Source organism: Chelonia mydas, chromosome 10 (genome assembly GCF_015237465.2).
Source record: "Chelonia mydas isolate rCheMyd1 chromosome 10, rCheMyd1.pri.v2, whole genome shotgun sequence".
NCBI lineage: Eukaryota > Metazoa > Chordata > Testudines > Cheloniidae > Chelonia > Chelonia mydas.
The window spans coordinates 83483073-83498235 of NC_051250.2; the positions used below are offsets into that span (position 1 = coordinate 83483073).

The 15163-nt window shown below is 43.9% G+C and overlaps 1 protein-coding gene across 27 annotated transcripts in view; it reads left to right on the forward strand.

Moving 5' to 3' along the window:
- Positions 1 to 15163, forward strand: part of PPIP5K1 (diphosphoinositol pentakisphosphate kinase 1) — a 199230-nt gene that overhangs the window by 45763 nt on the left and 138304 nt on the right. For all 27 annotated transcript variants that reach the window (XR_006284115.1, XR_005227113.1, XR_005227115.1 and 24 more), the window contains 2 exons: positions 330 to 471; positions 2855 to 3078. Coding sequence is in view for 24 of the 27 variants with exons in the window: in XM_037911084.2 (XP_037767012.1) it covers positions 330 to 471; positions 2855 to 3078 (366 nt within the window). In the remaining 3 variants the exon portion in view is untranslated. The remainder of the gene's footprint in view (positions 1 to 329; positions 472 to 2854; positions 3079 to 15163) is intronic.

The window sequence follows — 15163 nt, forward strand, 5'->3', positions numbered from 1 at the left end:
GAGTTTTTCCTCTGGCCAGGAGGGATTTAAAGGTGTTTACACTTCCCTTTATATTTATGACAGCTTCTCACCTATGAATACCACCTAGTCCCTCTTGGAAGGTCTCTGCTGTACCATAGATAGAGACTTTTGCCGACAGGGCAGGTGTGGCATGGAGGGTCAGGAGGTATAGGCTGGTGGTGGTGGATGTATAGGATGACTGTTACACAAAACATTAGTTTGTCAGTTGCACACCATTTTGGAAAGCTTAATTGCTGGGGCTGGGCTGGATGCTCTGTGCTCTCTATATGAATAGACACTAACCTTTTTGTGTTCTCTTTACTCTGCAGTTAGCACCTACAGGCAGCATCTCGCTGGTCAACTCCATGACTTTCATTCAGAACCCAGTAGAGATCTGTGACAAGGTGTTTGCCCTGATCGAGAACCTCACTTCCCAGATATGCAAACGTCTGGAAGATCCCAAATCTGCAGGTGAGCAGCTGGGCTTGGGAATAGGGTTGTCCAGAGCAGAACCCTCTAGATTGGTCTGTGCAAGCAAGAGCTCTGAGCTGTATAAATGTGTCTGCAGTAAAGAGGCCTAGGAAACGCACACTTGGAGAGAGGCTTGGCTAATGCATGAAGGGAGCCGTTGGACTCAGGGGAGCAGCATAGTTCAGCTCCGGAGGAGGAGCCTTCCAAAGCGTGGTAGAAAGCTCCAGTTCTTTAAAATATATATATCGAGTCTGGTCTGCATGCTGTTGATCTGGAAGCTCCCATTCCTATTTTGAACCATGGTCTGGAAAGCTGTAACGCCAAGGAGCTGGATTGCTCTGTGTTCAAGGCGTTAGTGATTACTGTTAGTAGCAATGCAGACTTCTTGGGTGTGACTGGGTTTTCCAAGCCCATTTGTGGTATTTGCTATGAGGCTGTAGGTCTTTCTGTATTTTTCCTTTCCCAGCCGGAATCCCAGCTATCGGAAACACGTGCAGTCTTGTCAGTTGAAACTCAAATAAGAGTAGCCTGGGTGTGAACATAGAATCATAGCAATATGGGGCTGGAAGGGACCTCAAAGTCATCAAGTCCAGCCCACTGCACTGAGGCAGGACCAAGTAAACCTAGACCAGCCCTGACAGGTGTTTGTCCAACCTGTTCTTAAAAACCTCCAATGAGGGAGATTCCACAACCGCCATTGGAAGCCTAATTCCGGAGCTTAACTACTGTTCAAGTGAGAGAGATTTTCCTAATATCTAACCTAAACTTCCCTTGTTGCAGATTAAGCCTATTACTTCTTGTCCTACCTTTAGTGGACATGCAGAACAAACAATCCCAGTCCTCTTTATAACAGCCATTATCATATTTGGAGACTTATCAGGTCCCCCCTCAGTCTTCTTTTCTCAAGACTAAATGTACTCACTGTTTTAACTTTTTCTCATAAGTCAGGATCTCTAAATCTTTTATCATTTTTCTTGCTCTATTTTGTAGTCTCTCCATTTTGTCCACCTCTTCCTAAAGTGTGGTGCCCAGAATGGACACACTACTCCAAATGACACCTCACTAGTGCCAAGTAGAGCGGGACAGTTACCTCTTTTATGTCTTACTTATGTCAGTCCTGTTTAATACACCTCAGAGTGATATTAGTCTGTTTTGCAACTGCTTCACATTTTTGACTTGGATTTAATTTGTGATCTGCTAGAGCCCTCATTTTCCCCCCCGCCCTGATTCTTTTCAGCAGTACTACCACCGAGCCAGTTATTTCCCATTTTGTAGTTGTGCATTTGGTTGGGTTTTTTTTCCTTCTTAAGTAAAGTACTTTGGTGGCTTCATTTTATTGATTTCAGACCAGTTCTCCAATTTGTCAAGGTTGTTTTGAATTCTGATCCTGTCCTCCAAAGTGCTTGCAACCCCTCCTAGCTTGGTGTCATCTGCAGACTTTATAAGCATACTCTCCACTCCATTATCCAAGTAATTAATGAAAATATTGAATACTGAGCCCTGTGGGATCCCACTAGATACATCATAGAATATTAGGGTTGGAAGAGACCTCAGGACGTCTAGTCCAATCCCCTGCTCAAAGCAGGACCAACACCAACTAAATCATCCCAGCCAAGGATTTGTCAAGCCGGGCCTTAAAAACCTCTAAGGATGGAGATTCCACCACCTCCCTAGGTAACCCATTCCAGTGCTTCACTACCCTCCCAGTTTGACTATGGCTGATTTGATAACTGCTTTTTGAGTACGGTCTTTCAACCAGTTGTACACCCACCTCGTAGTAATTTCATCTTGACCACATTTCCTTAGTTTGCTTATGAGAATGTCATGTGTGACTGTGTCAAAAGCCTTACTAAAATCAAGATACATCCTGTCTACTGGTTCTCTCCCCCGACCAGGTCATAATCCTTTCAAAGAAGGAAATTGGGTTGGTTTGGCATGGTTTATTCTTGACAAATCCATGCTGGCTATTGCTTATAACCCTATTATCCTCCAGGAGCATAAAAATTGATTGTTGAATAATTACCAGGTATCAAAGATAGGCTGACTACTCTATCATGCTTCAGGACCTCCTTTTAGTATGTCTACACTGCACTTTAAAACCTGCAACAGTGAGTCTCAGAGCCTGGGTCTATAGCACTCAGGCTCCTGCTAAGGCACTAAAAAGAGCTGTGTAGACATTTGGGCTCAGGCTGGAGTTCAGGCTCTGAAGCCTGGGGTCATGGGTGTGTTTCTCCAGCCCAAGTATGGACGTCTACAGGGCTCTTTTTAGTACAAGCCTGAGCCTGCAGCCCCGGCTCTGTACAGCAGGTTTGCAAACACAGTGTAGAGAGAGCCTCTGTTTCCCTTTTTAAAACATATTTGTTTTGTTCTTGCTGCTCTTTAGACCTGCAGCTGTACCACAGTGAGACTTTGGAGCTGATGCTGCAGCGCTGGAGCAAGTTGGAGAGGGATTTCCGCATGAAGAATGGGCGCTATGACATCAGCAAGATCCCTGATATCTATGACTGCATCAAATATGATGTACAACACAATTGCACTCTGAAGCTGGAGGGCACTGCTGAACTCTTCAAACTCTCCAAAGCCTTGGCAGATGTGATCATACCCCAGGTACAGTCTGGCTCAACTTTCCCCTCTCTCCTAGGAGTGGCGCTCGCTCTCAATAGTGGAAGTGTCTAACATGGGTCTCACAAAGGGATGTGTCTTCAGGCCCGTGTCAGGTTTCCCCACTTGTGAGCAAAAACCAGAAAATGGTTGGTTGGTGTTTATAAGAGGATTTCACTGTATTGAGTAGTGCCTACTTCTTCTGCATTTTATCACTTGTGGGAGCAAGGCAGCTACTCTGCAAGCCACCCATATCTTCTAGAGAGCATTGTCCACTAGGTCAGCTTGCCCCTTCCTTGCCCTCTTAGCCAGAAAGGTTCCAAGGCTAGGAAAAGGTAAGTGGCCCTAACTACCCTACAGTTCCTTCTAACCATTGAAGGTGCAGCAAACTTTGATCATACACAGTGTTCTGCGTGCTTATCTTGTTGGGTTTTTTCTTTTGCTATTTAGGGACAAATTTTGTTTATAGTTAAATTATCAGCCAACTAATCCGATTTCTTAAGTGAAAAGTGCAGAAGATGAGATGTCCATCAGGCACGGGCTTCCTCTGGATTACCACGAGCAGGAGGGTAGGCTCCCTCACAACCTCACTGTCAAGGGAGACTCCTCAGGCCTGTTAAGCTAAGGTTAGCCCATGTACAAGTCCAGTGTCAATGTACAGGATTGGCTTGCAGAGTGGGGAAGGCTGCCTCAGACCCCAGCTGGTGGAAAAGCTCTTCAGGCCCAATTGATTAAGTCTGGCTATCAAGTTAAGGATCTGCTCCCAATTAAGATCCCTGGATAAGTCCAGGTCAACCTAGCAGACCTGGCTGTATGCCTAAAGTGGCTCCTGAAACGTCAGAGGCCATTGTCTACCTCTGGAAACAAAGCATGGATCCAGCCAGCATGAGGATCCAACCCCTCTGAGTAGGAAGAATCCCTTATCTAGTGATTCTGTGACCAGCATAGGACCATTTAGGCCGAGGCCCTGGACCTGTCCTGTTCAATTGAGCCTGGTATTGCAGGAGTAATACATCGTGATCTTTAGAGAATTGCTTTTCTTACTGGCTGTGTGCCCAATATGGGGACGTGAGCATCCTTGTTGAGATCTTTCCACATTGCAAACTTCTAATTGAGTTCAGGATGGTGGATTTCTGTTATGGGATGGAGTCTTAACGATGGTCTTCCTGGCTGGTCATGTTCACATGTAAACTCTTGATGCCCTGCTTGTCTAGGAGAGAGTTTTTCCCTTTGATGCCCTGTCTTTCAGGCCCTCTCCTTGAAAGTCAAGGGTGGGACGGAATCCATTTATAGACTCTCTTACTACCAGAAGCCTCAGCAGTCAGTTTATTAGGTTCTGAAGCTGTGTTCCCTTATTCCAAGAAGGGCCCGTTATGGTTCTGTTTGGTTCCTAGCCTACCCCCAAGGGCTCAGCTGTGCCACAGAAATTCAACCTCCAAGGATTGGGTTTGAGAATCTAGCACTGGGGTTCTAACCTGCTCAAAAACTGATGCCTGGCTTATGTCGGAGGACATGAGGTCATAGGCACTGACTCCATGGGTGCTGAGGGGCTGGAGCACCCACAGGGAGAAATTAGCAGGCTCTCCGCACTCACTGACAGCCAAGCTCTCCCCACCCCCTCCTCCTCCTCCGAGCATGGCGTCGTCACGCCTCCCCATCCCAGTGCTTCCAGCCCGCTGCCTAACAGCTGTTTGGTGGCGCTTAGGACTTTCCGGGAGGAATGGGGATGTGGCGTGCTCGGGGGAGGAGGTGGTAAAGAGGCAGGGCAGGGGCAGGGACTTGAGGGAAAGGGATGGAATTGGGGTGAGGGTGAGGCCGGGACGGGGACGGGGGCGGGGGGGGGGTCGAGCACCCACAGGGCAGAGGGGAAGTCAGTGCCTATGCACGAGGTTATGATACAGCCTTTTTCCCCACCTAGACTTTTTGTTCTAAGGCATCTTATGGATCCAGAGGTTTCACTATTCTGCCATCTTCACAGAAAAACAAGCCTCAGAGGATCTCAGACTCAGAGGATATGATGAATCGCTCCACAAGGGGCTGCCTGTTGGCTTCAGAGTTTTTCTGCAGCTGTCACCACTTGGCTGGGCCTTTTAAGGTGAGCTGGGCTCAGCCTTCCCTGTGATGGAGCAGTTCCCCCAGCTGATCCTGACTGGCTGGGAATCAAGAGGTTTAAGTCAATTATCAGATCCGAGTGCAGAAGAGTTGGGTGACTCTCATCAGGGTTTGGATAGTTGCTGGAGGGAGAGTCCCTCCTGTGACTGACCCTGAAGGGAGAGGGCAGCAGGAGAGAAGGAGGCTCTTGTGGCAGGGCTGGAAAAAGGCCATCACTCAGACAGCCTGGAAATAGACTTGGAATAAGGATCCAGCCTGCGGAGAATCTGATTTGGGAAAGGACTTTGGGATGAAGCCCTGAGGGTAGAAGCCAAATCTGCAGGGAGAAAGTCCAGAGGTCCGCACTGTGAGTGAGTGGGGCAGAAGGGTAGCCAAGGAGGGGTGGAAGACCCTGTTTTATGCTCTGATTAGAGTCTGCTTCTTGCCAGGGTCTCCCTGAGAGCAGGTGGACTTGTCGCAGGACTGTTAAGGCTAGGAGGGAGATGCTGTGCCACAGCAGGCCACACGGAGTTGCAGGGAAGATGCTCTGCTGCTCAGCAGCCCTATTGCAAAGGTGAGAAGAGATGCTGGGAACTCTTCCCCTTGTGTAGGAAAGAATCCAGGGAGAAGAATGTGCTGTCAGTCCAATTTGGACCTACTGCTATTGGTGAGGGGCCATGAAACATACTTTGATATCCCCTGGATCTGGCAGCATAAATGTGCTAATGGCTGTTTGTCTCTGACCTCTCATAGGAGGGAATATGAGCAGACCATTTGTGTTTTCAGAGCTACTGACCTCCAGATTTATCTGCTTAAAAACCGGGAAGTAAATGGTTCAATTCTGATTCTGGAGTGGCTCCAGCATGAAATACACAGCAATCCAGAGCATCCGCGCTAAGCATATCTAGATACCATAGAATTTTCAGCACTGTCTTTGTGTCTTTTGTAGCCCATGCATGGATAGTAGAAACCCCTAAGGCCTCCCATTTTCTGCTTTACCAAACCCTTCTTGGAGCTGATGGAGTACACAGGGTCTGGTGGACAGTCAGGTCCAGAAATTGACAAGAGCTTCTGTAAAAGAGCTTTGATTCCTCCCATCAGAAATGCACTGTATCAAGGTTTTTATTTGTAATATAAATAAAAACCTCAATACAGTGATTCTTCCCACCTGGAATGCACAGGGTGTGTGTGTGTGTGTGTGGGGTTTAAAAAGGAAAATCACTAAGCTTAAGGGTATGTGAGGTTTGCTTCTTAGTTGTAATACAAATAAAAGCTTGCCAGCTATCATACAGTGTTGGCAGTTGGAGTACCTGGCATGGGGCAAATGACTGTCTGACTGTGTTAACACCCTGGAGGACATAGTACTTGTTATCAGGTTTCAAAGGCAGAGCTCATTTTTCCAGGGGTGTTCAAGAGGGACTCGCCCTTCTGTGCAATAGTAGCATCAAAACTACAAGCATGATGAGACAGTCTTGAGAGATGGCCATTTTCAGATCTTAATCTATCTCACTGAACATAACCTCTGGAGTCCAGGAAGAGCTCTACCAATAAAACTGCATCTTACCTTTGGCCTTTCTTTGGCAGCAAGTGTTCCATTAAATGCCTGGCTTTCATGATTATTTTTCATGAATGTCTGGGTGTCTTCATCTGTGTCCATACTTGACCTTCAGTAGAGCATGCAGATGATTTGTCTCTAGTATTTTATATAAACGGACACTTTCATCCACACTTAAGTTTGGCGGTGAAACCTTGATATTTTCCAAACCTGCCAAACTTTCCTGCAGTGAATGGGTTTGTTACTTGTGCAATTACATGATAACTTTAAGATCAGGCTATGTCTAAAGCCTCAGCACAGCTGTTCATGCCTGTACCAAGGTCTCATCTACCAGAGGGAGATAAATTATTGACAGGCTCTTTGAGCAGAGTTTTTATTCAATACCACAAAGTGCTCTTTTCAAAGTCTCTATCTTGATTTTTATCTGCTTTTCTGCAACTGGGGTAAATAGCAACTAACAGGGCTGGGCAAATAGTGGATTTTTCAGTTTGGTTCAGATCCCTTCTGAAAACAGATCTTGTCAAACTAACTTGATATCTTTTTTGGGGAGAGGGATGAGATTACGTGTTTGGTTGACAGAGGTAATAGTGTTGACATATTTCTATAAGGCATTTTATTTGGCACAGCATGACATTTTAATTAAATACTAAAACAATATAAAATTAACATACATATAAAATGATGGGGTCTAAATTAGCTGTTACCACTCAAGAAAGAGATCTTGGAGTCACTGTGGATAGTTCTCTGAAAATATCCACTCAATGTGCAGCGGCAGTCAAAAAAGCGAACAGAAAGTTGGGCATCATTAAGAAAGGGATTTGATGATGATACAGAAAATATCATATTGCCTCTATATAAATCCATGGTATGCTCACATCTTGAATACTGCATGCAAATGTGGTCGCCCCATCTCAAAAAAGATATATTGGAATTGGAAAAGGTTGAGAAAAGGGCAACAAAAATGATTAAGGGTATGGAACGGCTTCCATGTGAGGAGAGAGTAATAAGACTGGGACTTTTCAGCTTGGAAAAGAGACGACTAAAGGGGGATATGATTGAGGTCTAGAAAATCATGACTAGTGTGGAAAGTAAATAAGGACATGCTGTTTACTCCTTCCCATAACACAAGAACTAGGAGTCACCAAATGAAATTTAATAGGCAGCAGGTTTAAAACAAGCACAAGGAAGTATTTCTTCACACAACGCACAGTCAGCCTGTGGAACTCCTTGCTGGAGAATGTTGTGAAGGCCAAGACTATAACAGGGTTCAAAAAAGCACTAGATAAATTCACAGAGGATAGGTCCATCAATGACTATTTGCCAGAGTGGACAGGGATGGTGTCCCTAGCGTCTGTTTGCCAGAAGCTGGGAATGATCGAAGGGAATGAATCACTTGATTACCTGTCTGTTCATTGCCTCTGGGACAACTGGCATTGGCCACTGTCGGAAGACAGGATACTGGGCTAGATGGACCTTTGGTCTGACCCAGTATGGCTGTTCTTATGGTCTAACATTGCACACATTAAATGGATTAAAAACTGGCTAACTGATTAGGTCTCAAAACATGATTGTAAATGGTGAATCATCCTCAAATGGGAATGTTTCCAGTGGGGGTCCTGCAGGGATCGATTCTTGGCCCTATCCTATTTAACATTGTTATGAATGACTTGGAAGGAAAAAACATAAAATAATCTCCGATTAAAGTTTGCAGATGACCCAAAAATTGGGGGAGTGGTAAATAACGAAAAGGACAGGTCACTGTTCAGAGCAATCTGGATTGCTTGGTAAACTGGGTGCAAGGAAACAACATGTGTTTTTAATATGGCTGAATGTCAGTGTATACATCTAGGAACAAAGAATATAGGCCATCCTTACAGGATGAAGGGTTCTATCTTGGGAATCAGTGACTCTGGAAAAAAAAAATATGGGGGTTGTGGTGAATAATCAGCTGAACATGAATCATAGGACTGGAAGGGGCCTCGAGAGGTCATCTGATCCAGTCCCTTGCCCTCATGGCAGGACTAAATATTACCTAGACCATTCCTGACAGGTGTTTGTCTGACTTGTTCTTAAATCTCCAATGATGGAGATTCCACAACCTCCCTAGGCAATTTATTCCAGTGCTTAACCACCCTGACAGTTAGGAAGTTTTTCCTAATGTCCAACCTAACCCTCCCTTGCTGCAATTTAAGCCCATTGCTTCTTGTCCTATCCTCAGAGGTTAAGGAGAACAGTTTTTTCTCCCTCCTTCTTGTAACAACCTTTTACATACTTGAAAACTGTTGTCATGTCCCCTCTCAGTCCTCTCTTCTCCAGACTAAACAAACCCAATTTTTTCAATCTTCCCTCATAAGTCATGTTTTTTAAACCTTTAATCATTTTTGGCGCTCTTCTCAGGATTCTCTCCAAATTGTCTACATCTTTCCTGAAATGTGGCACCCAGAACTAGACACAATACTCCAGTTGAGGCCTCATCGGCGCAGAGTGGAACGGAAGAATGACTTCTTGTGCCTTGCTTACAGCACTCCTGCTAATACATCCCAGAATGATGTTCACTTTTTTGCAACCGTGTTACACTGTTGACTCATATTTAGCTTGTGGTTCACTTTGAACCCCAGATCCCTTTCTGCAGTACTCCTTCCTAGGCAGTCATTTCCCATTCTGTATGTGTGCAACTGATTGTTCCTTCCTAAATGGAGTACTTTGCATTTGTCCTTATTGAATTTCAACCTATTTACTTCAGACCCATTCTCCAGTTTGTCCAGATCATTTTGAATTTTAATCCTATCCTTCAAAGCACTTGCAACCCCTCCCAGCTTGGTATCATCCGCAGACTTTATAAGTGCACTCTCTATGCCATTATCTAAATCATTGATAAAGATATTGAACAGAATTGGACCCAGAACTGATCCCTGCGGAACCCCATTCATTTTGCCCTTCCAGCATGACTGTGAACCACTGATAACTACTCTCTGGGAACGGTTTTCCAACCAGGTTTGCACTCACCTTATAGTAGCTCCATCTAGGTTGCATTTCCCTAGTTTGTTTATGAGAGGTCATGCAAGACAGTATCAAAAGCTTTACTAAAGTCAAGATATAACACGTCTACCGCTTCCCCCCAAAGTCTCTTTACCCTGTCAAGGAAAGCTATCAGGTTGGTTTGACACGATTTGTTCTTGACAAATCCATGCTGACTGTTACTTATCACCTTATTATTTTCTAGGTGTCTGCAAATTGATAGCTTAATTATTTGCTCCATTATCTTTCTGGGTACAGAAGTTAAGCTGACTGGTCTGTAATTCCCTGGGTTGTCCTTATTTTCCTTTTTATATATTGGTACTATATTTGCCCATTTCCAGTCTTCTGGAATCTCTCCCGTCTTCCATGACTTTTGAAAGATAATCGCTAATGGCTCAGATATCTCCTCAGACAGCTCCTTGAGTATTCTAGGATGCATTTCATCAGGCCCTGGTGATTTGAAGACATCTAATTTGTCTAAGTAAGTTTTAACTTTGTTCCCTGTTTTAGCCTCATCTGATCCTACCTCATTTTCACTGGTATTCACTATGTTAGACATCTAGTCACCGCCAACCTTCTTGGTGAAAACCGAAACAAAGAAGTCCATTAAGCGCCTCTGCCATTTCCACATTTTCTGTTATTGTTTTTCCCCCTCCATTGAGTAGCAGTCCTACCCTGTGCTTGGTCTTCCTCTTGCTTCTAATGTATTTGTAGAATGTTTTCTTGTTACCCTTTATGTCACTAGCTAGTTTGATCTTGTTTTGTGCCTTGGCCTCTCTAATTTTGTTCCTATCTACTTGGGTTATTTGTTTATATTCATCCTTTGTCATTTGACCTCGTTTTCACTTTTTGTAGGACTCTCTTAATTTTTAGATCATCGAAGATTTCATGATTCTTTCAAATTCTCAACCAGTTCCTCCCTACTTGTCAAAATCAAATCTAGACCAGCCTCTCCCCAGTAGCTTTCTCCATCTTCTGAAATAAAAAATTGTCTCCAATACGTTCCAAGAATTTATTGGATAAGCTGTGCCCTGCTGGGCTGTTTTCCACAACAGGTGCTGAGTAGCTGAAGTCCCCCCTTGCCACCAAGCCCCGGGCTGTGGAGGGTTTTGTTATTTGTTTAAAAAGCTGCCTCCTCTTCCTCCGGGGCAGGGGTCCGTAGAAGACCCCGGCCGTGACTCAGCCTGGTTTTCACTCCTTTTATCCTGACCCAGCCACTGCCAACCAGCCTGCCTCCTAGTTCAACCTCGACCTCGGTTCCAGTGTAGACGTTTTTCATATATGCCCCGTGTGGCACCATGGCCAAAAGAGAAAGCGATCCTGGGATGCATAATCAAGGGAACGTTGAGTAGGAGTAGAGAGATTATTTTACCTGTGTATTTGACAGCGGTGCGACCGTTGCTGGAATGCTGCATCCAGTTCCGGTGCCCACAATTTAAGAAGGAAGTTGATCAATGGGAGAGGGTTCAGAAAAGTCATGAGAATGATTAAAGGGTTAGAAAACCTGCCTTCTTGTGATAGACTTAAGAAGCTCCATCTATTTAGCTTAACAAAGAGAAGGATAAGGGATGACTTGAATACAGTCTGTAAGTATCTACATGGGGAACAAATAGTTAATAACGGGCGAATCAATCTAGCAGAGAAAGGTATAACATGATCCAGTGGCTGGAAACTGAAGCTAGACAAATTCAGACTGGGAATAAGGCATACATTTTTAACAGTGAGGGTAATTAACAATTGGAACAATTTACCGAGGATCATGGAGGATTCTCCATCACTGACCATTTTTAAAGCAAGATCGGATGTTTTTCTAAAGCTCTGCTCTCGGAATTATTGTGGGGAAGGTCTGTGGCCCGTGCTATACAGGAGAGGTCAGACTAGATGATCACAATGGTCCTTTTAGGCTTGGAATCTGATTCTCCACATCAGGCAGAGGGGGGACTTGAACTGGGGACTCCTTCATTCCAGTGGTAAGGGAAATCTCCTCCCTTCCCACTCCCCCAGGCCATCTGGAGAATCTAGTCCTTTACTTTTGTCAAATTGCCTAAAGTCGAAACAAAAACCTTTGTTGGGTTGATTTTAATATTACTAAAGCACTCTTCTTTGGTTCAGTCAAAACTATTTGGCTACCAAAACTATTGGACACCCCCCCTCCCCAAAAACAAACAAACAAACCAACAACCCCAAAACAAAAACTACCCGCTTATCTTTTCCCACCCTGGAAAATGCACTTTGTCCATGGCTTTAACCCAAGGACAAGCAAGAGCTAACATCAGTAACACAGACCTTTTCCTTTGCTGAGAGCAGGAACGTCTCTGGATATTCTATTGACTTGGTGATCTTTCACATATTGGTTACATTGGTACCTAGTTGCTGTCACTAGCCATGATTGAAACTTGACTATTCTGTTGTTCAGTATCCTGGGTCTTAAGATGACTAAGAAGTCTTGCTCCTTGAGGTGGGCATCTCCATTCAGGTCTGAATTTTCTCTGGTCAGCTGCTTGACTCTGGAATGCTGGAACACTTCTCATAAGGGTGATGCTGTGCTCTGGACAAACCTGTTGAAAAGCAGGAGTTGCTGATCAATCAGACCTCCTTTTCAGAGGTGTGGGGTTAAAAATTCCCATATGAAAGGGTGTGTCTGAGGGAGGTTGGGACCACCTCCCCTTGTATGCATTCAGAGCCATGCATGAAGGGAGGAGTGGGGTGGGGTGGGGAAAGAGTAAGTGGCTCCAGGGGACACTTCTCACTCGTATATTCTGGAAGCTTGCAGTGGAGGAGCCTCGATTGCACAAGTGTGGATATTCAGAGGCTCATCTTGAAGAAATCTGGTTACGTGTAAGAAGCCTTCATTATCTGTATAAGGATCTGGCCCTAAGAAGCCAGTCTCAGTGTCTGTCTGGTGGGTACCAGTGACATAAGGAATATAGGAGGCCAAATTTAGGCTGCTAGGGAAGAGATTAAGTGCAGGATTTCAATGGTAGCATTTTCTGAAATGATTCCAGTTCCACACACAAGGCTAGTTAGACAGGCAGAACGGCAGGGTCTCAATGCGTGGATGAGATAATGATGTAGGAAGGAAGGGTTCAGGTTTATATGGAACTGTTGGGAAAGGAGGAGCCTATACAAAAAGGATGGGATCCATCTAAACCAAAATGGAACCAGACTGCTGGCATGTAAAATTAAAAAGGCCATAGAGGAGTTCTTAAACTAAAGTGTGGGGGAAGCTGACAGGTGCGGAGGAGCATGTGGTTCAGACAGAGATCTCCCATAGGGGAGGACTTATTAACGGGGATTCTCTATCCTAGTAAAGAGGAGAGTTTAGAAATTGGCAAAGTAAAAGTAGGAATTGAAGAGAGACAGTCAAATGAAAGAGTCCCAATTCAATATCACATGAAGGCAGACAACTAAAAAGTGACAAACGTTTTAAGTGCTTGTATGCAAATCCTAGAAGTCTAAATACTAAGATGGGTGAACTTGAGTGCCTGGTATGATATGAATAGCCTCATTTAATGGAATCTCAGAAACATGGTGGAATGATGACCATCAGTCGGACACTGTAATACCAGGGTGCAAAATATATAGGAATGATAATATAGGTCATGCTGGTGGAGGAGTGGCACTATATTTGAAAGAAAGCACAGTCAAATATAGTAAAATTGTTAAATGAATAAACTGTACCGTATAATCTCTAGGGATAGAAATTCCATGCTTGAATAATAAGAGTGTAGCAGTAGGAACATAGTACCAACCACCTGACCGGGATGGTGACAGTAATTGTGAACTGCTTAGGGAGATTAGAGCGGCTATAAACATAGAAAACTCAGTAATAATGCATGGTTTCAGCTATCCCCATATTGACTGGGTATATGTCACCTCAGGACAGGATGCAGAGATAATGTTTCTTGACACCTTTTAAATGACTGTTTCTTGGAGCAGCTAATCCTGGAACCCACAAGGCAGGAGGCATTTCTTGATTTAGTCCTAAGTGGAGCATAGTCTCTGATCCAAGAGGTGATTATAACTGAACCACTTGGTAACAGTGACCATGATATAATTTAAATTTAACATGCTTTGTCAGGGGAATGGGGAAATACCAAAGAAACCCACCACAGTAGCATTTAACTTCAGAAAGGGAAATGACACAAAAATGAGGAAGTTAGTTAAACATAAATTAAAAGGAACAGGCACAAAAGTGAAAAGCCTGCAAACTGCATGGAAACTTTTTAAAAACACCATACTAGAGGCTCAAACTTTACCCCAAATTAAAAAGAATAGGAGGATAAAAAAAATGCCACCATGGCTACACAATAGAATAAAAGAAGCAGTTAGAGGCAAAAAGGATCATTTAAAAATTGGAAGTAAAATCCTACTGAGGAAAATAGAAAAGAGCATAAACTCTGGCTAGTCAAGAGTAAACATATAATTAGGAAGGCCAAAAAAGAATTTGAAGAGCAACTAGCAAAAGACTCCAAAACATTTAAGTACATCAGAAGCAGGAAGCCTTCCAAACAGTCAGTGGGGCCACTGGATGATCAAGGTGCTAAAGGATCATTCAAGGAAGACAAGGCCATTGCAGAGAATATAAATGCATTCTTTGCATTGGTCTTCCTGCAGAGAATGTAAGGGAGATTCCACTCTTGAGCCATTCTTTTTAGGTGACAGATCTGAGGAAATGTCCCAGACTGACATGTCCGTAGAGGAGGGTTTGTAACAAACTGGTAAATTAAACAGTAATAAGTCACCAGCACCAGACGGTATTCACCCAAAAGTTCTCAAGGAACCCAAATATTACATTGTAGAACTATTAACTGTGGTATGTACCCTATCACTTAAATCCACTTTTGTGCCAGCTGACTGGAGGATAGCTAATGGGACGCCAATTTTTAAAAATGGCTCCTGGCAGTTACAGGCTGGTAAGCTTAACTTCAGTACCAGGCAATTTGGTTGAAAGTATAGTAAAGAACAGTGTTCATATATTAAAAAAAAAAAAAAAAGGAGTATTTGTGGCACGTTAAAGACTAACCAATTTATTTGAGCATAAGCTTTTGTGAGCTACAGCTCACTTCATCGGATGCATTCAGTGGAAAATACAGTGAGGAGATTTATATACACACAGAACATGAAAAAATGGGTGTTATCATACACACTGTAAGGAGAGTGATCACTTAAGATGAGCTATTACCAGTGGGGGGGAGAAAACCTTTTGTAGTGATAATCAGGGTGTTCATATGTGTCTGATAGTTCTGTTTGTTGGAAAAGAGTTAACACTGCTTTTGTAAAGGGAAATCATGCCTCCCCAATCTATTGGAATGCTTTGAGGGGTCAAGAAGCATGTGGGCAAGCGTGATTCAATGGATCTAGTGTAGCTGGACTTTCAGAAAGCCTTTGACAAGGTCCCTCACCAAAGGCTCTTGAGCAAAGTAA